This window comes from Dysidea avara, chromosome 6, assembly GCF_963678975.1.
Source record: "Dysidea avara chromosome 6, odDysAvar1.4, whole genome shotgun sequence".
In the NCBI taxonomy this organism is placed as follows: Eukaryota; Metazoa; Porifera; class Demospongiae; order Dictyoceratida; family Dysideidae; genus Dysidea; species Dysidea avara.
The window spans coordinates 34,254,174-34,277,574 of record NC_089277.1 but is presented as its reverse complement, the minus strand read 5'-3'; the positions used below and the strand labels follow the sequence as shown (position 1 = coordinate 34,277,574).

The window sequence follows — 23,401 nt, the reverse complement described above, 5'->3', positions numbered from 1 at the left end:
CCCCAATTAATAACAAAAGAAACCCTATATTAGTGCAGTTATCACATAATCTATTGAACAAGAAGACACTATTGTAGTGCTATTACAATGCTTTTATAAGCGAATTGTTTTACATTACTGAAAACAAACACCATTAGTTATCTTGTTGTTACTCAAAGTAACTTTTTGCTGTCAAGAAGTATTGATGCTCTATATAACACAAAAGGACATCTACACTGCATTCATAACACTACAACACTTGTTTTCTAGTCATTGCTCTTAATTGGTTTCTGAAATGCCATTTTCTGTATTTTAATAGTTATACCATGGCTGCAAGGGATTTTGCTGATATGTACACCCAAAGCCCGAGGGCTGCAGATGTATATGTCAGCAAAATCCCAAGTAGCCGTGGTACAAGTGATATATATCACTTGGGGTGCACTTACCTAATAGGTGGAAGAACTAACGAGAACTCATCCCGTTTGTTTTATACAGTAGCATCTGAAGATAGATCGTGGTTTGAATAGCGTGGGCTAATAATAGCCATCAGAACATTATCCATATGTTAAAACATCGTTACTATGCTTCAACACACAATGTTAGAAAACTTGGGATTGTGAAATCAAAATAGACTCATGTTACTTTTTATGTACATAGCTAACCCTATTTTTATTAATTTATTAATTTAACCCTTCGAGAACCAAATTAATTTTCAAGTTTGGAGGAACGCATAACTTTGTGTTATAAGGAAGGTACGTAGTAGCCTTCTGTAAAATGAAGACAGATTATTGTTTGGCATTAACTTAATGGTAATTTCATACACAACAATAATATCGTAACAGTTTTGTTCTACACAAAACAGTACTTGTGATATGAAGCGAAGAATGGGCAATGTCATCTCCACTGAATGTCCGCTTCATTATTTCTTTATCGCATATTCATGAGGTAGTCACATGATCTTTTGTATACAAATTGAATCGCCATCATGTGTTGAATCTAATGGTGTTTAGTTTGATGCACTATGATGAAGTACCATCGAGATATAGCCGATCAAAGTAGCAGGTGTAGAATAATGGTGGACGATAATGGAAGAGCTACTTTTTCTTGGCGGCCTAGCAGCGGAGATTCTTTTCAAACCAAGCAATACTTGGTGTGATTTTGGCAGGAATTTCATAATGAGTATCATGGTTTTAGCGAATTCTTTCTACTGTGCACTAATAGGTAGTTATAACGGCTTATGCGTACTAGCCCATGTACTTACGTCCAATACATTGGACTTTGCTCCTCGAAGGGTTAACTGATAATGAGCAGTATGTACATATTACGTACGTACATATAGAACTGGTACACCTGTCATAGCAGCTTCAGAGTTTACACATAGGATAATGATAAGTTAAAACTAAAGCTACTGTAATTTACCCATTAAGTTTGTTAACCACAGTAAGTTTTCTCCTTAAGCTTCTCATAATTTTTATGGCTTTGCATGTGTAAAAGTTATCCATTAATCAGTGCATGAAGCTGGATACCATTCAAGGATCTTTCTCTTCTACACAAGAGTTTTAACAGTTTACAAAACTCACGTCCTCTGAAAACATGAAAACTCACAATGTTATGCTTTGCAGTAAAGAAAGGCATGCCACATTTCATAGGGTTAGAGCTTCCATCTTGTTATGTTGAATGTTATATTATATAGTTATACAACGGCCACGAGTGCTCTGCCTGATATAAACGCACGAGCCTGAGGGCCGTCAGGACCGAAGGCAAGTGCGTTTATACAGGCAGAGCACGAGTGCACGTTGTATAACTGTTATGTACCACTCACCTAATAGGTGGGGAGAGTCTCACAAGACAGCTGTAACACTTATAAAGGCCAGGTTTCTAACATCGATTGTGGGTAACCAAGCCGGACGTTGCGATGACGTTCCCCCTGCAGTACTGCAGCCACCTGAGATATTGAAAGCTAGTACGATATGGGTTATATCACTAACCTGCATTCGCTGTTTGACTCTCATTATGTAGTGCTCAACATGCCAGCGTGATCACTCAATCGCCATATAGACTAAGCGCCAGACTAATCGCCATAGTGATTCCCTCGAGCGAAAAAAAGTAGCTAAATAGACGTTTTAAGTAAACAAAACCCAACTACTAAACGATACTAGTCTAATTCTTACTATTCACACTGGCTAAACTCGAATCTGGTGGCATGACAAAACTGGTTACCACAATCGAACGTAAAGGTTAGTATTATTTAGAATATAATTTGTTTTATTGAGTCATTGTCGAAGTGGACTACAGTTTAATCTGGGCTAAGATGGCACCAGACTAGTAAGGTGTATAAGTACGTTTATATATATGTAGACTAGAGTTGTGACCACCCGTGTTGGCTTTTTCGATCGCCATTGGCTGCTTGTAAACATTATACGTATTGGTGACGTTATGGCCCACAATCGACCTTTACATGTCAGGCTATAAAAGAATTCGAGTGATCTGTGAAGTCTCCTTCCACCTATTAGGTGAGGTGTCGTAGTGGTCTTCGCCACCGGCACTTGTGCTATGCTGCACAAAACCGCAGCCAGTACAATATCTGTATATTGCACTGCGGTCGGTGCATTATAACTTATAATGCACTCGTTGTGGTCTACAAAACCACAACCAGTGCGTTATAAGTTATAATGCACTCGCTGCGGTCTGCAGCAGTGCAATATACAAATTATGGCACTGGCGGTGCCTTTGAACTGCCCACGCAGAGTGGTACATATTATTTTAAACTTCCATCACATATCAAGTATACTGACTCTGATTAAAGTTCAGCCATAGCTAGAAGTTGAGTTTAACAGGTATGTAACGTTAGCTTTTTATATATCTCCAACCACTATAAGTGGCCTGTGCTTCTTAACACTTTCAAATGATACATCACGAGGCCCATTAAAGAAAATTCAATTCTGTAGCTATATATTCGCTGGAGTGAAGATACTATGGCCAAATTACACAAAGGCACCCATTTAGTGGTGTTCTTGGTAATATAACATAATTATAGCTTTAAAAAGAAGCTTTTTTTCTGATTGCAACCATCCAAAAAAATTTCGAGGGAAATTTTTACCTCTTAGTACCTTTTGTACATTTATGACACTCAAATAATGCCATTTTGATTGAACGAGGGAGGACTATTCACAGATAGCTACTGATCCGTGAAAATTTTCTATTTAGACCCTTTTTGTGGTGGATTTTGGAGGTATCTAAGTTACTTAGACCCTTTTCATGTTTACTTAGACCCTTTCATGTTTACTTAGACCCTTTTCATGTTTATTACGGGCACCCGGACTGGTAGCGTTGGCAACACATCGCCACCTGAAAATTAATTTTAAATGGTTACGGGTGGAGTAATGGCTTGTTTCTACTAATGAACGCTACATTTCTCTGTTACAAGCAGCTGTCAACAATGTTAAGGTACAACAACTACATAAAGGGTCTAAATAACTTAGACTTCAGACCACAGGGGTCTAAGTAATTTAGTAACCCTCAGGCCCTGTGGTAGCGCCTTCGCTTCGCTCAGGCGCCACAACACAGGGCCATCGGGTTACTAAATTACTTAGACCCCTGTGGTCTGATGTCTAACTATTACGTAAACTCGCTATATATTAGTGCTGAAACGATTATTCGGTTATTTGACTATTCGGTCGGTATGACACTATTCGATTTGTTAACACACTATTTGAATAATCGTTAGCACTTTGTACACTGTATTCAGATGGAAAAGCCAGCCTTGAAACTTAAGATTGTGAATGATGTGATGTATCTATGCTGTAAAATTTCTATTTTAGAAAAAATACTGTAGAAATAGCGCTTAGGCTTTAGCTACCTTGCTCCCTAACAAAAAGGTTTCAGTACTTATTCAATAGAAGTATAAGCTTACAGAATAATCGAATATTCGGTCATTTTGTTCACAACTATTCGAATAGTAAAAATTGCTATTCGTTTCAGCACTACTATATATCAGCGTTGAAACCGGGTCACTACTGCTGACCCGGATGACCCACTGACCCGGATAGCAATCCGGATTTGACCCGGATGTGACCCGGATTAAATTAAACCGAGGCGCGCGATAAGAGCTATGTTTCGGGTATTCTCGAGCGAGCGAGACTACGTTTTGAGCGTTCGATTTGTGTTGAGTAAACGAGTAGTTATGTGATAACTAAGTCGGTAAGTTTATAATTTAAAATCAGTCAGTGGATTTGGTTCCACGTAGCTACTGTGAGTTTACAGACAGCAATTGGGTGTGGCTTCATATATACTTAGTATTGCAATTTCCCAAAATATTAAAATGGGTGTGGCTCACAAAAGTACTTATCCTGCTGCAAGACTAGACCTAGACTATATACAACTCATACATTAATCGATTAGTGGGCGTGGCTCCACGTAAGCTTGCAGACAGAAACGGACATAGTTTCATGCTACAGACTGCACTTACTAATAAATGGGCGTGGCTGAGCGTATGTTTGTAACGCGATAAGTGGGCGTGGCTCACGAAAGAGCTACGCGACTAGCGTTTATAGGTTCCACGTCGTTAAACGATCAATTTCGTTTCTCACGTGATCCAATCCGGGTCAGACCCGGATAATTTGTAAACCGGGTCAGACCCGGATGACCCGGAGAAAATGTGACCCGGATGACCCGACCCGGTTTCAACGCTGCTATATATGGTACAGTGATAGCCATGCATGGAGTACAATCTATTTATTATGCACTACCATACATGGCTTCAATTATTATTACTATTTCTCTTTATTAATAGCTAGGATGAAGTGCCATTATCACAAAAATCATTAGATTCTGTGTTTGATCATTATTCTGTTAGCTGCCAATTTGGGCTACATTAATATCACTGCATTTGCAAACTACTAACCTGGGATAGCATTTCTTTTCGTCGTTTCACATCTTTCTTGGGAATGAACTTTTTAACAAGTGCTTCATTTTCTTCCTTCAATTTACTTATTTCTTTTTCTTTCTTCTCCAACTGTGAGCTCACCTCAGCTATTTCTGTACTGGTGACTTTTTGTGTGCCCTGCAATATATTTAACTTAATTATAATGTACTTTCCATGGAAGGATTAAAGTGCCGAAGCTTACTGTACTTTGCATACAATTCCAATTATCCTCTGTATGGGTCATACAGTTAAGCAGATAATTGGGCAAATACAGTACGGTTGGGCAAAGTACAGTATGTGGTGGATTATTTAAGTGTCTGTAATAATACATGCTGTTGCTATACAATTTCTTGCTGTTCCAAATGTCTAGCATTGTAACCTCATCATAAAATATTGAAAACTTTGACCGTCCACAACTGTGTTACTATAGAGGAGCAATAAACTGGAATGCAATGAATGTGTGGAAAAGACTGGTGTTTACTCAACTGATCACAAATTGGAATGGTAAACCTGCTTACAGTGGAACCTCTCTTATCCCGGCGGTGGTACCTACTACTGTCCGTATCTCAGAAATGTCCGTAACTAAGAATAACATGCTATTATGCTAAAGTGACTAACTTAAATACAAGTAATGTTGTTATTGCTATCAGTTAGTGCTATGCAGTTTAGTGGGCAGAGGGGGAAGTCACTACAGAGCAGTCATGGTCACTCCCCTGGGCTGTAAAAATGCATTATCACTTAGCAACCAAGTGGTAGTTATTAGTAGTAGAATAAATAAGTCATCAAACAGGTAAACAGCAGCCTTTAGGCTCCCTCCTTGTGCTTTCATCTAATCCAAACATCATTATGGTCAATAAACTACAAGCCACATGACCAATTTGGGCTGTCCGGATAATAGAGGTCCGGATAATAGAGGTCCGGATAATAGAGGTCCGGATAATAGAGGTCCGGATAATAGAGGTCCGGATAAGGGAGGTTCCACTGTATTAACATCTGTGATATTTATAACTAATATCCTGTATATGTTATCCTTGTAATACTAATAGTACTTTGTTGTAGATTGCTGTAATTTTGTTGGTGACATTATGTAATGAAATAATTTATTAATATAAGGTGGATGTTCTTAGTACACATTATGCTAACCAGAGTAATTGAACAATGGTATATATACATACATGCATACAATGTAGGTATGTCCAGATTGAAAGGGGGTGCCTGTTTGTGCAATAGTGTTGTAGGTTGAACCATTGATCAGCAACATATTATTATCTTTTGTAACATACAGTAATAGGTATATTGTACGTATTAACTGAATTAATTAAATTATAATTTTAATTGATTGGAATAATTAACTTACTGTCCAATCTGATAAAGATAGCATCACATCCTCAGGGTTATATTTAGCTGCAGAAACTGCTTCACACACTTGATCAATAAATGGTCTGGCTGATGTAGTAGTATTCAAACACCAAAGAAGTGTGGGAGACAATATATGATGTTTAATGTTACGGGTCTCTTCTTTTCGTTTGGCTATAATTGATGATTTCATTTTATCTGTTAATGCAGGAGTTTTCTGTGTCAAAACTAGAAGATAAAGAACTCCGAGAGAATAAATGTCTGACTGAACACTGTATAGTGCTTTGTCCTCAATAACTTCGGGTGGTAGGTAAGCAACATTAGCAGGGGGAGTTGCTCCTGTTACAGCATTTGAAATTACTTGTCTACTAACATAGTCTGCAATTTTAGCCGTTCCGTCAGATGTAATCAGGACATTACGGCCGTGAAGATTTTTATGTATGACACCTCTTCTGTGAAGGTATTGTAATCCTATAGCCATATCATAGCAGATTTGAGTTTGTTTAGAATCTGAACATTTACTCTCCATCCGTGAAATAAACATATCCAGATTTTCAGTCAATAACTCAGACAGCAATGTAGGTGTGCTCTCTGGGTGTACCTGTATAGCTTTTACAAATAGTTCAACATTTGGATGGTTGTAGTATAAAAATTTATCCGTGATCTGTTCAATTTCTACTGATAGATCAGTTAGTTTATCAATGGAGATGTTGGGGTATCCAGGGACAAGATTTCTGTGTATTGTTTTGCCAGCATACGATTGTTTGTGGTCACTGAATTTATACACAGTTCCATACTGACCACTTCCTAGTGTCTCCTGCTGGACTAGCTGCCCCTATACATGAAAAGACATTAACACTACGCTATTGTGTTGTGTTAAATGGTTACCTGCAACAACCATTCTCTCTTAGTTGTTATGTCTTTTTTAGGAATGAAGTATTTTGTAGATTCACCTTCTTGTTTCAAGGTTTTGGTTACCACATCTTCCGCTCCTAACTTTGAGCTAAACAATTCTCCGCTAAATTTGCTTGCAATAACCTATAAAACAAAGCAGTGTTTAGCAATTAGTGGAATCATCCATAATGTTCAATTACACCAAAATAGGATTTGCGAATATGGATCCTCCATACACATCTAGTTCAAAGACTATACTATTGCTTTTTATTATAGTTTCTCAACCACGACCATGCATGTACAGTTCAGATGAAAACACACGGTAGTGTGTCGTGTGGCCTAGAAGCCAGCACGCAACATCGTGAGTATATTGACAGGAAAAAAAACACGATTTTTGCACCTCCGTAGCTCTGTGCCGCCTTTACGAAACAAGCAATTTTTGCTGTGGACATGCCTGCTAATGTCAGTACTCCACATTCCAAATTTCAGCAAAAATGCTTCAAGCGTTCCTGAGATATGTGAGTTAAAAAGTTGGCTTAGTTCCTTCATTTTTTTTCTTATTTTCTTCCTTTTTCACACACTTACAAGAACTGCCATAAAATGCAAATGCCATATCCAGTTGTCTTGAAATTTGGCACACAGAAGGGGGTGTAAAGGCACATGTTGGTACCAAGTTTGGATGGAATATGATAAACAGTCAAGGAGTTGTAGTGATTATTCATGAAAAACAAGTTGATGCTGTGCTACTTCTAAAACCAGGCGCTAGTTGCAATGCTGGAAGATATATTTTAACAAAGCTTCTGTTTTGTAATAATGCAGTTATTGTAATTTTAGATTTCATAATTGGTGAATTATTTTGTAATTCTCTAATTACCTTGCTATGCATTGCTAAGGAAGCGCATTTAGAACAAACTGCTTTTAACAACTTCTTACACACAGAAGTATCTTCTCAAGGTAGATAGGTAGATAGGTACACATGCACACACTTTTACAAGAACAATTTCAGTAAACCAGGTGCACGTCCACAACTGGCCTTTGGCTGGCTGTGGGCGCATGCCTGGTTTAATATTGCCAATATGTTGTCATGCCTACAGAGTAAAGTGCTTATGGGAAGAAGCCTGAAATTGGTACGTAAATAGGTAAAGTTTCCAATGTAAAATTTCAACATCTTCAAAATAATTTGCAAACCGCTGGACTAACTCTCACTTAAATACAGCTGCAGTTGCGATAAATTCCATTGCCTTCTTGTGGTAGAAATCGATCGAAATATCTGTAAAAGCCGATACTACAAGCTGTAACTCTCAGAAACATTAATCCTTTATTGCAATACTGGAGTTTAGCCTTCCTCTTTGTGTAAGCCTTCACCTAAAAGTATTGGTAGTTTGATTGGTGAGGTAGGTTTCCTGTTACCAAATCATTTGAGCACTCCAAAAATGGGTTTTCATCTACAGACACAAAACAAATGGTAGCCCAAACTTCCTCACACCACAGTAGTAATCATTCATCGACAAAGAAGTCCCATACGGAGTATCATTACATTTGAACATCTCCAACCATCTGGGTGAGCATATGGCAAATTTAGCCAAAAACCAAACCTTGACTACATTGTTTGTAACTCTGATCAACTGCTTTCAAAAAGAAATTTAGGCGGCTAGCAGTGAGGTTATCATCATCAGGAATTGTAAAATAAAATGAAATGGCGCTAATGAAATTATAATAAAGCTTGCATGATTTATGCCATTTAAACTCTTGATGTATTGTGCAGTGCTACAACTGTGATTTTATCCCTTAGTACAGCCCAGCAATAATAAATAATTAATTAGGCACTGTATCATTACTGACAACTAGTCACGTAAGCCTGATTGAATAGGCTAAGTGCTTTTGTCACTGAATAGCAGTGGTGATAACCTTGCTATCAGTTATACTTCAAGGATCACGCAGTTGTTTTACACCAAGGTATCCATTTTTAAGCAATCGAGTGGAGAATTTTACTCTATATCGTGCTCACCCAGATGGTTAGAGATGTTCAAACTTAACCATATTTTGTATGTGACTTCTTTATTGATGGATGTTTACTACTATGGTGTGAGGAAGTTTGGGCTATCAATTGTTTGGTGTCCGTAAACGAAAACCCGTTTTTGGAGCCCAAAATCATGCTCAAATGATGCAGCGACAGGAAACCTACCTCACCAATCAAACTATCAATGTCTTTAGGTGAAGGTTTACTCAAAGAGGAAGGTTGAACTCCGATATTGCAATAAGGGATCAAGGCTTCTGAGAGTTGCAGTTAATCTCGGATTTTGCAGATATTTTGATCGATTTCTATCCAATGGAATTTATTGCTACTATAGCTGTATTCAAGTGAGACTGAGTTAGTCCAACATACTGCTTGAAGGTTCTTAGTTTACTAATTTGTTTAGATGCCTTACTGTAGTTATACTGATAGTAAAGTGTCAGTAAACTTAAGTATATGGAACATAATTATTTTACTAAGTTTTAAACTCTCAGTAAAACATCAGTGAATGCGGATTTACTGAAAAACTACTAAAATAACAAACAATTAGCTGTTCCATATACTGGGGATATACCACTGTAGTTAACTAAGATACTTCAAGCAGTGACATGTAACAGCTGTTTGCAAATTGTTTTGAAGATGTTGAATTTTTGCATTGGAAACCCTAGAATAGGTTAACTATTGAAGCTCAAACCTTTTGTAGTTTGAAAGTCATCGAGTTAAATACCACAAAGATACAACAAAAAACCAACAGTGTGTAACAGTTATGCGATCGAGATTTCTAGCAAAAAAAATGATCACTTGCCATGCCTACTAGAAAAACCTTTCAGGGGAACTATTTGAAAATTGGTGTACAGGTGGAATAATTATCTTAGAAAGGTCCTTCAATGGAGTAGAAAAATCAGACTAAAAGCAATAGAGTTATAACACAAAATCTAACTTAGTGTAGCAAGTGCAAGATCAAGATACTCTAATAGAGCAGTCACCCTAATAAAGCAGTCAGCTAAGAAATTAATTACTCTATTTAAGTGTTCAGCTATGCACTGTACAGAGTTCAGTTAGCTACAAGTCACTTTGTAGAGAGATCAGCTGGAAACAAGTCACCCTATAGAAAGTTCAGCTACATTTTGTAGGGTGTTTCAGCTTGCCTTGTGGGGATTTCAACTACAAAAATTTATCTCAGTAGAGAGGTCAGCTAGAAGCAAGTTATCCTGCAAAGAATTCAACTACATTTCTGTAGAGAGGTCAGCCAGAAACAAGTAACCCTGTAAAGATATCAGCTACATTTCAAATCACCTTGTCTCAAAACAAATCACTCTGTAGAGAGATCTGGTAAGAACAAGTCACCCTGTATAGAGAGTATAGCCACCATGTAGAGAAATCAGCTAGAAACAAGTCACCCTGTAGAAAGATCAGCCACATTTATATCAGCCTGTAGAAATATCAGCTTGGACCAAATCACTCCATAGAAGGATTAGTTAGCACCCTGTAGAAATATCAGCTAGAAACAAATCTCACTGTAGAGAGATCTGGAAACAGGCACCCTGTAGAGAGATCAGCTTGATCAACCTGTAGCCTGTAGAGAGTCTAAACTCATTTAAAGTCACCCTGTGGAGAGTTCAGCTACAAAAAAAAAAACTCAGCAGCTAACAACAAATCACCCTGTACTGTATTCAGTTAGAAACAAATCACCCTGTACAGAAATCAGCTAAAAATATGTTGCCCTGCAAGGAGTGCAACTATTTTTCAAGTCGCCCTGTAGAGAGATTAGCTAGAAACAAGAAACCCTTTAGAGATCAGCTCAAAATAAATCACTCTGTATAGGGATCAGGTAAAAGTCAGTCACCCTGTAGAGAAATGTGCTATATAGAAACAAGTCATCCTGTAGAGAGATCAGCTTGAAACAAGTCACCGTGTAGAGAGAGATTAAAATCACCCTGTAGAAAGATCAGTTAGAAACAAATCACCCATAAAGAGAGATCAGATAGAATCAAGTCACTCTGCAGAGAGTTCAGCTAGAAACATGTCACCCTGTAGAGAGTTACCTAAAAGAAAACTATCCTGTTGAAAGTTCAGCTATCTTGCAATTATTTTCTGTTAGGTTATGAATCACTCTGTGTTGACTTCAACTACAAACTGTTCACAATGTAATTTAAGAGTACAGCTACATTGCAAGTTTCTCTGTAGAAATTTTGGTTACATACACATTTCCCTGTAGAGTATTCAGCTACAAACAATTTAGCCTGTATTGAATTTTAATTAATGATTAATCAACATAATATAAACAATTAAAATATTTCTCCGTCATACCTATAGCTAATCCTCATTCCTAAAGGAAAGAAAAAACACAAGTTAAAAGTAATAGCCAAAGCTGGCCATAGGCTGGCTTTAGGTATGAAATAACAAAAAGAAGTGATATCCAATCAAAAACAGCCAAGCTGTAAAAAAGGGTGCAGCCTCCAAAAAAGTCAGGGTGAAAAATATGTGAAATCCAAGGTAAATGACAAGAAATGGCAGTGATTGTAGGTTAATGGAAAAAATTTAATAACAATTCTGGTGAATTTCGTGCCGAATTCTAGTGAAACTTGGAGGAGGCAATGCAAATTCACCTGAATTGCCATTATTAAAAGTTTTGCCATTAACCTACCATCACAGTCATTTCTTGGCCACCATCTTGGGTTTCACATCTTTTTTCATCCTGACTTTTTTGGAGGCCACACCCTTTCTTACAGCTTGGCTGTTTTTGATTAGATACATAAATACAAAACAACAAGCAACAAAGAAAATGATTAATCAATTGAGTTCAGGTGATCATGACTGAAAGGAATTGCTACAATTATCTTTTATTACTAAGCTATACAGTGCAAAAGGGAAACGTTGAATCTTATATTTATGCATGTAACAGAGCACGGACAGCAAAAATTAGTGTGTTTTGTATGATTTTATGATCAGTAACTTCATAATGACAAGAGAGAATAGATGGAGTTGGATTAATTAGCCTGACTGCAGGATGACTGATAGTTGTCCAATATGTACTTCATCACTCTTCTTTGTACTATTTCTAGAGTATTAATGATGGATCATTTTCAGACCTTGGTTGTTTTGCACACATGCTACAAAAGATGGAATGGTTTCTTAATGATCACAAAAGAGACTATTGCTAGTCTTTTTGCTACATTTTTAGCCACTTCAAACATTCACCATTAGCATAATTCATGTAGGTAAAAGAAATACAGAAAATTTATAGCTTCCTGTGCACCATCTAAATCATAACAAGCGAATTAATGCTGGTAGTAGGACTAATGGTCCTTGGATACAACTCTCGTCCTAGGATGGTGGTCGAGTTTGGTAAAAGTGTAGGTTCCCAGAGTCCCACTGCAGTACTTGCAGTATTCTCAAAGTCCGTTCTATTGGTATAATTCTGTGAACTTAAGTACCACACTAGTTTCATTTACCAATCAACCTAATGGCTTGGGGATAACCTGTCCATATTTACTAGTGCAAACAAGCAAATAGATTGTAGAAGGATTGCTGCAGTAAGACCCTATTGGGATTCTGTACGGTCACATTCCACAAGGAATAGACGAGTTTGCAGCTATGTTGGCATGCAGCTGCGGATCTAGCTGAATACTCTACAGGGTGATTTTTTGAAGCCAAACTCTCTGCAAGGTGATTTGTTTGTAGCTGAACTCTGCAGGATGGTTTCTTTGTAGCTGATGTCGCTACAGGTGATTTGTTTCTAGCTGATCTCTTTACAAGATGGTTTCTTTGTAGCTGAACTCTCTACAGGGTGATTTTTTTCTAACTGAGCTCTCTCTTATTTCTAGCTGATCTCTCTACAGAGTAACTTGTTAGTAAAGCTGAAGTCTTTACATGGTGGATTTTGGTTGTTAAACTCTCTGCATGAAGACCTGTTTGTAGCAGAACTTCTACAGAGTGAATTGTTTGTAGCTGAACTTTCTACAGGGCGCATGACTTGTTTATAGGTGAACTCTCTTCAGTGTAACTTGTAATGTTCTGAATCAATACAGCAATATATTTGTAGCTGAACTCTGTATAGGGTGACTTCTTCTTGCTGAACTGTCTACAAGATTAACTGTTTGCAGCTGAACTCCCTACAGAATAACTTGTAATGTAATAGAATTCTATAATGGAGTAAATAAATTTGCTGAATGCTCTATTAGGGTGACTGTTCTATTAGAGTATCTCGATCTCGCATTTGCCACACGGAGTTGGCTTTCAAATCATAACTCAGTGGTTTATAATCCGATTCTTCTGTACTACTGCAAGGACTTTCTATGAAGATTATTCTAGCTATACACTGATTTTCAGCTCATTGCTCTAAGCGGTTTTCCTAGTAGGCATAAAAGCTAATACTTTGTTCATTCATAAAAATCGATCGCGTAATTGTGACACTTGTGTCATATCTCCATGATCTTTATCTCGATTCCTTTCAAACCACCAAAAGGCACTCCTACGATGGTTACTCCATCTACATAGCAATTTTCAACTCATTCCATGGAGCGGTTTACCCTGTAGGCGTGACAACAAATCGGTCTTGTTTTACGCGAATGATCGGTCATAACTCCCGAACCATTCATCGGATTTGCACCAAATTTAATGCTAGGATTCGCCTTTGGGCTTTGGACTCCCTTTCTGTGTGCCAAATTTCAAGGCGATCGGAGCACGCCTTTGCGTTTTACAGCAATTTTTGCAAGTGTGCGAAAACACAAAGAAAAAAAAATCCAAACTTTGGCAGCTCGTATCTCGGAAATGGCTGACGCGATTTCCTTTAAATTTGGTATGTAGACTCCCCTGGCTGGCGGGCAACTCTGTATCAAATTTGGTTCCAATCGGATAAGGAATCATCGAGATACAAAAGTATGAAAATGACGTTTTCTTTCTTCCTGTCAATATACCCACGGTGTGGCGCGCCGGCTTCTTGGGCCGCACGACACACTATCGTGTGTCTTGATATATATATCTAATCAAAAACAGCCAAGCTGTAAAAAAAGGTGAGGCCCCCAAAAAGGCCATGGTAAAAAAAGATGTGAAATCCAAGGTGGCGGCCAAGAAATGGCTGTGATGGTAGGTTAATGGTAAAAATTTTAATAACGACAATTCAGGTGAATTTGATGCCAAGACCAAGTGGCACAAAATTCACCTGAATTGTCGTTATTAAAATTTTTACCATTAACCTACCATCACAGCCATTTCTTGGCCGCCACCTTGGATTTCACATCTTTTTTCACCATGGCCTTTTTGGGGGCCGCACCTTTTTTTACAGCTTGGCTGTTTTTGATTAGATATCACTTCTTTTTGTATTTGTATACTGCAAAGCCAGCCTATGGCTGGCTTTGGGGCTTTCTTAACCCATGTGCTTTTTTATTTACCACAGGAAGAAGAAAAGAACTTATAGAAGATTTTTAATACTTCAATTATTTTTGATTTTATTAGTAACTAGCTGTAGTACCTGCCCTATCGTGCAGGGCAGTATGTACAATGACATGGAAATTAAATGAAATTACAGTTGGTAATATACTATTATAGATACTTTATAAAAGACTAAGGAAACAATGTGGTGTAAGGATTGCATGAATGCAATAATTGTGGAGAAGTGCACTCTTATTGGAATATTTTGTGACTTAAGTTGCTCAAATTCTACCATCAACCAAATAATAATAAATGAAAACAAAAAATTTTGAGTCATCCAGCCCAAGACAACTCATGGAAAAAACCTGCCAGCCTTTTCTTTTGTTTCGCTGCACAGGAAAAACCGAAAAATGCTCCACTCTGCTTTGTATGCATGTGTAGAAAGAGTTCAAATCATTGCTGCAAAGTCTATAAATAAGTCCCATTTTCACAACGTGCCCCACGTTGTGAAGAACACTCTGCCACGGGACCGTGTCATTTCACTGTGTAGCTGCAGTCATCCCTCCTCCGAGCAAACCATCCAGGATATGCATAAAGACAAAAGAATAGAAAAGATAAATAGTTTCACACATACATAAATACACAAAGCAACCATCTGATACATTTTTTTACCATAATACCTTCCTTACCACCATCCACAGGTGCTTATCCACAATATCACAAAGCAGCAGTAGCAGCAGACAAACCTAACTAAAGTGCATGTGTTTGCCTATCTAAAAACCTCACTATAGACTACATTACGTGTTTTGCAATCCCCTCTAACTAAAAGTGTCAATCAATCTGCTGAACCTACCCTAGATAGTGCCACATAAAGCATGCCATGTGTGAAGCTTTCATCCGTCAAATCTAATCCTACAGCCTTAAAAGTTTGGCCCTGGCTTTTGTTAATGGTCATGGCAAAGCAAAGTGCAATGGGAAATTGAAGCCGTCTAAATTCAAAAGGCAAAACCGAGTTACTCAGAATGAGAGGAATGCGTGGTATTCTAATATCGTGTCCTGCATATCTACCGTGAGAAATCTTGGCCTCTACTGTGTTAGCCGACAGTTTAGTAACTACACACCTAGTGCCATTAGTAACCCTTGGAGGATCTAGAGAGCGTAGAATAATAATAGGAGCGCCTACTTTAAGTAAGAGAAGATGCTGAGGTAGTCCAGATACCTCTAAAGAGTTCAGGAATTCTGTTGGAAAGTGAACAGCCTGAGATTCATCAGGTATGGTGTCCAAGGACTTGTAGCGTGCATTCTGGAAGTCTGAGATCTCATCCACCTTATCATACCTCACAGCAAAGGTTACCTGATCACAGCCCTTGTGTACGTATTTCAGTACATACTTGATGGATTTGATGGACACGCAAAGCTCGACATTACAGTGACAGTTTAAAGAACGAAGCAGAAGCTTGTTGTAAGGCACAATCCACCTGTTGTCAATCTCTTGAGTAACGCGAGACCCCATCACCCTCATATTAATGGTAGCCACTTGTCCACCATCCTCAGGGCTCCTCCTCCTGTACAGTGGGTAACTGTCTGCACGTAGTTGGGTATCAGCTTTGAACTGCTTTGGGTAGCTCTTACTGCAGCGGCCATCTTCCATGCAGGGTGAGTCAGGGTTGATGCTCCCACAGGGCCCATGTACCATGTTGGAAATCACGATCTGATGCAGCTCAGGATCAACCATTGGATCAGGGATCTCAGCACAGATGACGTCATCAATCTTATCTGGAGTGATCTTGTGCTCTGGAATAAGCCATTGCAGCAAATGGCAATGTGGCAAACCGCGCTTTTGCCATTCTGTTGAGTAGAGCCAAGCCCGTGGTTTCCCAAAAATCATCTCCTTTGTGAGCATCTCTAACAATTTCTTCACCTTAAGCCTAAACACACGGGCCACTAAGTCTGGACGGTCCAGAGGCTCTTGACCTGGTAGTAGATTGTTCCTAATCTCTGGCCAATTAGGATTGGTGGTCATGGTGATAAAGAGGTTGGGGTGGCCATACTTCCTAACGTAGGTCATTGCATGCTGCTGACGCTCATGCATGTAGCGTGGTCCACCAGTAAATGACGACGGTAGGATCACCCTACCACCAACATTCCTGGGGTCACCATCCCCATCTACCATTGCATCCCGCAAATCCTGGTAGCAATCAGCACGTAGTGCCTATTGCTCACGCCTGAGAAACTGTAAGCGCTCAGTTTCAATCTTACAGTAGGCGTCAACCAGAAATTGCTGGAAAAGCCTTTTAGCCTTAAGCAATACAGGCACTTGCTGCCTGACCATGATGTGGTAGCGGTAATACACCATGGCTGTCAATTTCCTACCATTAGCCAATTTCAGGTTGATGTGCCATCCATCGGTGCCATAAGAAAAGAGTAGAGGATACTGCAAAGGATCATATCCCCTATGAAGTTCAGAAATGCGCTGCAAAGACCCATCCCTATAGTGCAAAACTATGTCCCTATTATTTACATTATCATTAGGCATTAGCACTCCTACCTCGTCACACATCGGGCTATTGTACCTCCTAGCATGCTCTCCTACAGGCCGTTTGTTCTCATTAATCACTACCCTAATATTTGCTGGCTCATCATGCTGCTCAAATATTTCTTTAGCTACCTTAATAAGTTGAACATAGTGATTATCGTCATGCAAAAGCTCAGTAATACCCCTAACTATGTCAAGCCTTAACCCATCAACTATCCCACATCTTGTAGCTACTTCAGTTTGCTGGTTGTCGATAAAATAAATTTGGGAAAATTTAGAAGACTCACCTGTTGATGGAACTAAACTACCTATACGATGATAGACTTGACCCTGTACTCTAAAAGAAGGATTGAAGCCAGCCATAGTTATCTCGTTACAGCCAAAGCTTGTCATTTGAAATGCACTATTATACTTACGTATGCTAGCTAGAAAATGTTTACCTGCTGTGTTTGTACCTTCACAGGTGTCTCAAGAATGACTGGGGCTGTGGAAATGCCTCTAACTGGACACTACCCTTCAAGCAACAAAGGGATTCGGTCTCCTGGGGAAATTTTAATGCGCCACAGTGTGTGCATTCTACACTAAGTGTGCCTACATCTGTAGTGTTGAAGAAGTTGTGTGGCTGATAGTTAAGCCCCCTAAAGCTTGGGTGTGTGCTTGCACGTACCTGTTGTCTGCGTGCTGTGTTAGCCTGCTGCTCCAGAGCTCTGTAGAGTGGATCAGCTCGAGCTTGTTGATGGGAAGCTGTATCTTGTTGTTGCTCCTCCCTCCTTGTTACTGGGTCTTCACGTGCAAGTCGACGGGCAGCTGTATCACGCTGCTGTTCTTCTTCTCTGGTGGCCGGGTCCGCACGCGCAAGTCGACGGGCAGCTGCATCGTGGATCCGTTCCTGTGATCTTCTTTCTTCGTCCTGGCGGGCCACACGATGGGCTTCTGCGTCACGTTGTCGTCGTCTCTGTTGTGAGTCGAGTTCACACCTAGCACTGGATGAGGTGGTAGCTCCAGTTGAAGCCTCCTGGCGGCGCAGTATTTGTCGTTCTGCTTCTTCCCGTCTCTTTTCTGGATCCAATCTTTGGTTCTGCTTGCGTCTCTTTGCTTGAAACGCACAAAAAGTAGACAATCGTTTTCGCTTAGGCGGCATGCTAGGGCATGCTTATACAGCACATCAAATGAATTTGAATTAGAAATATCACGTGTGTACAGTTGGCAAAAACACATGCAGTACAGTGCGAAAAAAGGTGTACTGAAAAGGTGCCCAAAACGAAGAAAAAAAAATTAACACCAGCTGGACTCGAACCCACAACCTCGCGCACGTAAGACAGGCACCTAAACCATTAACCTATTTACTTCACCACATTGTTACTGCAATATTTTTGTTTTATAAAGACTTGTACAAATGGACTGAGATAGGTGTTTACTTGCGGTTTGCATGCGGTTTATAGAAAGAATTCAAGCGAATTTTAGTCTACACACCTGCCTTCAACGGCCCGTAGACGACTAACGATAGCTCGCACGAACTTTTCGAAAGCGTGATTGTTGAGCTCAATAATCAGCGCTTCCGTGATGCCAAAGACGCTTCGAAACGCGCAACGGTTCGAGAGTACAATGCGTGACATCAAATGGAATGCAGACAGACAGACAGACGGCTTTTCACTCTTATAATATAGATTATACAAATTATATACATATATTTATTACATGCCCATTATTCCCCACAGGATATTTTTTAGCAGCTGATCTCTCTACTGGGTGACTTAAAATATAGCTGAACTATATACAGGATGGTTTCTTTGTAGCTGAACTCTCTACAAGATAAATTCTTCTAGCTGATTTCTCTACAGGGTGATTTGTTTCTAGCTGAACTCTCTACAGGTTATTTGTTTGCAGCTAAACTCTCTACATCCATGGTGGTTTCTTTGTAGCTGAACTCTCTACATGATGGTTTCTTTGCAGCTGAACTCTCTACAAGGTGACTTCTTCTAGCTGAACTCTATACAGGGTGATTTCTTTGTAGCTGAACTCTCCACATGATGGTTTCTTTGCAGCTGAACTCTCTACAGGGTTACCTCTTCTAGCTGATCTCTCTACAGGGTGATTTGTTTCTAGCTGAACTCTCTACAGGTGATTTGTTTGCAGCTAAACTCTCCACATGGTGCTTTCTTTGTAGCTGAACTCTCTACATGATGGTTTCTTTGTAGCTGAACTCTCTACAAGGTGACTTCTTCTAGCTGAACTCTCTACAGGGTGATTTCTTTGTAGCTGAACTCTCCACATGATGATTTCTTTGTAGCTGAACTCTCTACAAGGTGACCTCTTCTAGCTGATCTCTCTACAGGGTGATTTATTTCTAGCTGAACTATCTACAGGTGATTTGTTTGCTGCTAAACTCTCTGCATGGTGCTTTCTTTGTAGCTGAACTCTCTACATGATGGTTTCTTTGTAGCTGAACTCTCTACAAGGTGACTTCTTCTAGCTGAACTCACTACAGGTGATTTGTTTGTAGCTAAACTCTCTACATGGTGCTTTCTTTGTAGCTGAACTCTCTACATAACGGCTTCTTTGTAGCTGAACTCTCTACAAGGTGACCTCTTCTAGCTGATTTCTCTACAGGGTGATTTGTTTCTAGCTGAACTCTCTACAGGTTATTTGTTTGCAGCTAAACTCTCTACATCTATGGTGGTTTCTTTGTAACTGAACTCTCTACATGATGGTTTCTTTGCAGCTGAACTCTCTACAAGGTGACTTCTTCTAGCTGAACTCTCTACAGGGTGATTTCTTTGTAGCTGAACTCTCTACATGATGGTTTCTTTGTAGCTGAACTCTCTACAAGGTGACTTCTTCTAGCTGATCCCTCTACAGGGCGATTTGTTTGTTGTTGAATTCTCTACACGGTAATTTGTTTGAGGCTGAACTCTCTACATGGCGGTTTCTTTGTAGCTGAACTCTCTACAAGGTGACTTTTTCTGGCTGAACTCTATACAGAGTGATTTGTTTTCAGCTGAACTCTCTACATGATGGTTTCTTTGTAGCTGAACTCTCTACAAGGTAACTTCTTCTAGCTGACCCCTCTATAGGGCGATTTGTTTGTTGTTGAATTCTCTACACGGTAATTTGTTTGAGGCTGAACTCTCTACATGGCGGTTTCTTTGTAGCTGAACTCTCTACAAGGTGACTTTTTCTAGCTGAACTCTATACAGAGTGATTTGTTTTCAGCTGAACTCTCTACATGATGGTTTCCTTGTAGCTGAACTCTCTACAAGGTGACTTCTTCTAGCTGAACTCTCTACATGGCAGTTTCTTTGTAGCTGAACTCTCTACAAGGTGACTTTTTCTGGCTGAACTCTATACAGAGTGATTTGTTTTCAGCTGAACTCTCTACATGATGGTTTCTTTGTAGCTGAACTCTTTACAAGGTGACTTCTTCTAGCTGAACTCTCTACAAGGTGATTTCTTTGTAGCTGAACTCTCTACATGATGGTTTCTTTGTAGCTGAACTCTCTACAAGGAAACTTCTTCTAGCTGATCCCTCTACAGGGCGATTTGTTTGTTGTTGAATTCTCTACACGGTAATTTGTTTGAGGCTGAACTCTCTACATGGCAGTTTCTTTGTAGCTGAACTCTCTACAAGGTGACTTTTTCTAGCTGAACTCTATACAGAGTGATTTGTTTGCAGCTGAACTCTCTACATGATGGTTTCTTTGTAGCTAAATTCTCTATAAGGTGACCTCTTCTATAGCTGAACTCTTTACATAGTGTCTAGTTTCTAGCTGATCTCTCTACAGGGTGATTTGTTTGCAGCTGAAATCTCTACAGGGTTATTTGCTTGTAGCTGAACTCCTTACATTGTGTCTAGTTTCTAGCTGATCTCCACAGTGTGATTTGTTTGTAGCTGATCCCTCTACAAGTTGATTTGTGTGTAGCTGATCTCTCTGCAGGTTGATTTGTTTGTAACTGATCTCTCTACAGGGTAATTTGTTTGTAGCTGAACTCTCTATAATGTGATTTGATCTCTCTGCAGGTTGATTTGTTTGTAGCTGAACTCTCTAAAGGGTGATTTGCTTGTAGCTGAACTCCTTACATTGTGTCTAGTCTCTAGCTGATCTCTCTACAGGGTGATTTGTTTGTAGCTGATCTCTCTGCAGGTTGATTTATTTGTAGCTGAAGTCTCTACAGGGTGATTTGTTTCTAGCTGATCTCTCTACAGGGTGATTTTTTGTAGCTGATCTCTCTGCAAGTTGATTTGTTTGTAGTCGATCTCTCTACAGGGTAATCTGTTTGTAGCTGAACTGTCTGTAAGGTGATTTGTTTGTAGCTGATCTCTCTGCAGGTTGATTTGTTTTAGCTGAACTCTCTACAGGGTGATTTGTTTGTAGCTGATCTCTCTGCAGGTTGATTTGTTTGTAGCTGAAGTCTCTACAGGGTGATTTGTTTCTAGCTGATCTCTCTACAGGGTGATTTTTTGTAGCTGACCTCTCTTCAGGGTGATTTGTTTCTAGCTGATCGCTCTACAGGTTGATTTGTTTGTAGCTGAAATCTCAACAGGGTGTATTGCTTGTAGCTGAACTCCTTACATTGTGTCTAGTTCCTAGATGATCTCTCTGCAGGGTGATTTGATCTCTCTGCACATTGATTTGTTGTAGCTGAACTCTCTACAGGGTGATTTGTTTCTAGCTGATCTCTCTACAGGGTGATTTTTTGTAGCTGACCTCTCTTCAGGGTGATTTGTTTCTAGCTTATCTCTCTACAGGTTGATTTGTGTGTAACTGATCTCTCTACAAGCTGATTTGTTTGTAGCTGATCTCTCTGCAGGTTGATTTGTTTTAGCTGAACTCTCTACAGGGTGATTTGTTTCTAGCTTATCTCTCTACAGGTTGATTTGTGTGTAACTGATCTATCTACAAGCTGATTTGTTTGTAGCTGATCTCTCTACAGGGTGATTTGTTTCTAGCTGATCTCTCTACAAGTTGATTTGTGTGTAGCTGATCTCTCTGTAAGTTGATTTGTTTGTAGTCGATCTCTCTACAGGGTAATTTGTTTGTAGCTGAACTGTCTATACGGTGATATGTTTGTAGCTGATCTCTCTGCAGGTTGATTTGTTTTAGCTGAACTCTCTACAGGGTGATTTGTTTCTAGCTTATCTCTCTACAAGTTGATTTGTGTGTAACTGATCTATCTACAAGCTGATTTGTTTGTAGCTGATCTCTCTACAGGGTGATTTGTTTCTAGCTGATCTCTCTACAAGTTGATTTGTGTGTAGCTGATCTCTCTGTAAGTTGATTTGTTTGTAGTCGATCTCTCTACAGGGTAATTTGTTTGTAGCTGAACTGTCTATACGGTGATATGTTTGTAGCTGATCTCTCTGCAGGTTGATTTGTTTTAGCTGAACTCTCTACAGGGTGATTTGTTTCTAGCTTATCTCTCTACAAGTTGATTTGTGTGTAACTGATCTCTCTACAAGCTGATTTGTTTGTAGCTGATCTCTCTGCAGTTTGATTTGTTTCTAGCTGATCTCTCTACAAGTTGATTTGTTTGTTGCTGATCACTCTAAAGATTGATTTGTTTGTACCTGAACTCTCTGCAAAGTGTTTTGTTTGTAGCTGATCTCTCTACAGGATAATTTGTTTGTAGCTGAACTCTCTGTACAGTGATTTGTGTGTAGCTGAATTCTCTAGAGAGTAATTTAATTGTAGGTGAACTCTCTACAGGGTGCATGACTTGTTTATAGCTGAACTCTCTTCAGTGTGACTTGTAATGTTCTGAATCTCTACAGTGATATAATTGTAGCTTAATTCTCCACAGGGTGACTTGCTTCTTGCTGAACTGTCTATAAGATTAACTGTTTGCAGCTGAACTCCCTACAGAATAACTTGTAATGTAATAGAATTCTATAATGGAGTAAATAAATTAGCTGAATGCTCTATTAGGGTGACTGTTCTATTAGAGTATCTCGATCTCGCATTTGCTACACAGAGTTGGCTTTCGAATCATAACTCAGTAGTTTGTAATCCAATTCTTCTATACTACTGCAAGGACTTTCTATGAAGATTATTCCAGCTATACACCGATTTTCAGCTCATTGCTCTTAGCGGTTTGCCTAGTAGGCGTAAACACTAATACTTTTTTAATACTAAAAATCGATCGCGTAATTGTGACACAGGTTGGGTTTTGTGTCATATCTCCGTGGTCTTAATCTCGATTCCTTTCAAACCACCAAAAGGCACTCCTACGATGGTTACTCCATCTACATAGCAATTTTCAGCTCATTCCATAAGCGGTTTACCCTATAGGCGTGGATCTTGTTTTACGCGAATAATCGGTCATAACG

At 39.3% G+C, this 23,401-nt stretch overlaps 1 protein-coding gene across 1 annotated transcript in view; it reads right to left on the bottom strand.

Annotated features, from left to right (window-relative positions):
- Window positions 1–23,401, bottom strand: part of LOC136257833 (uncharacterized) — a 102,652-nt gene that overhangs the window by 26,983 nt on the left and 52,268 nt on the right. Inside the window, exons 9-11 of the mRNA XM_066051132.1 lie at window positions 7,148–7,297; window positions 6,261–7,094; window positions 4,883–5,041 (exon numbers count right to left, since the gene is read on the bottom strand). Coding sequence (XP_065907204.1) covers window positions 4,883–5,041; window positions 6,261–7,094; window positions 7,148–7,297 — 1,143 coding nt within the window. The remainder of the gene's footprint in view (window positions 1–4,882; window positions 5,042–6,260; window positions 7,095–7,147; window positions 7,298–23,401) is intronic.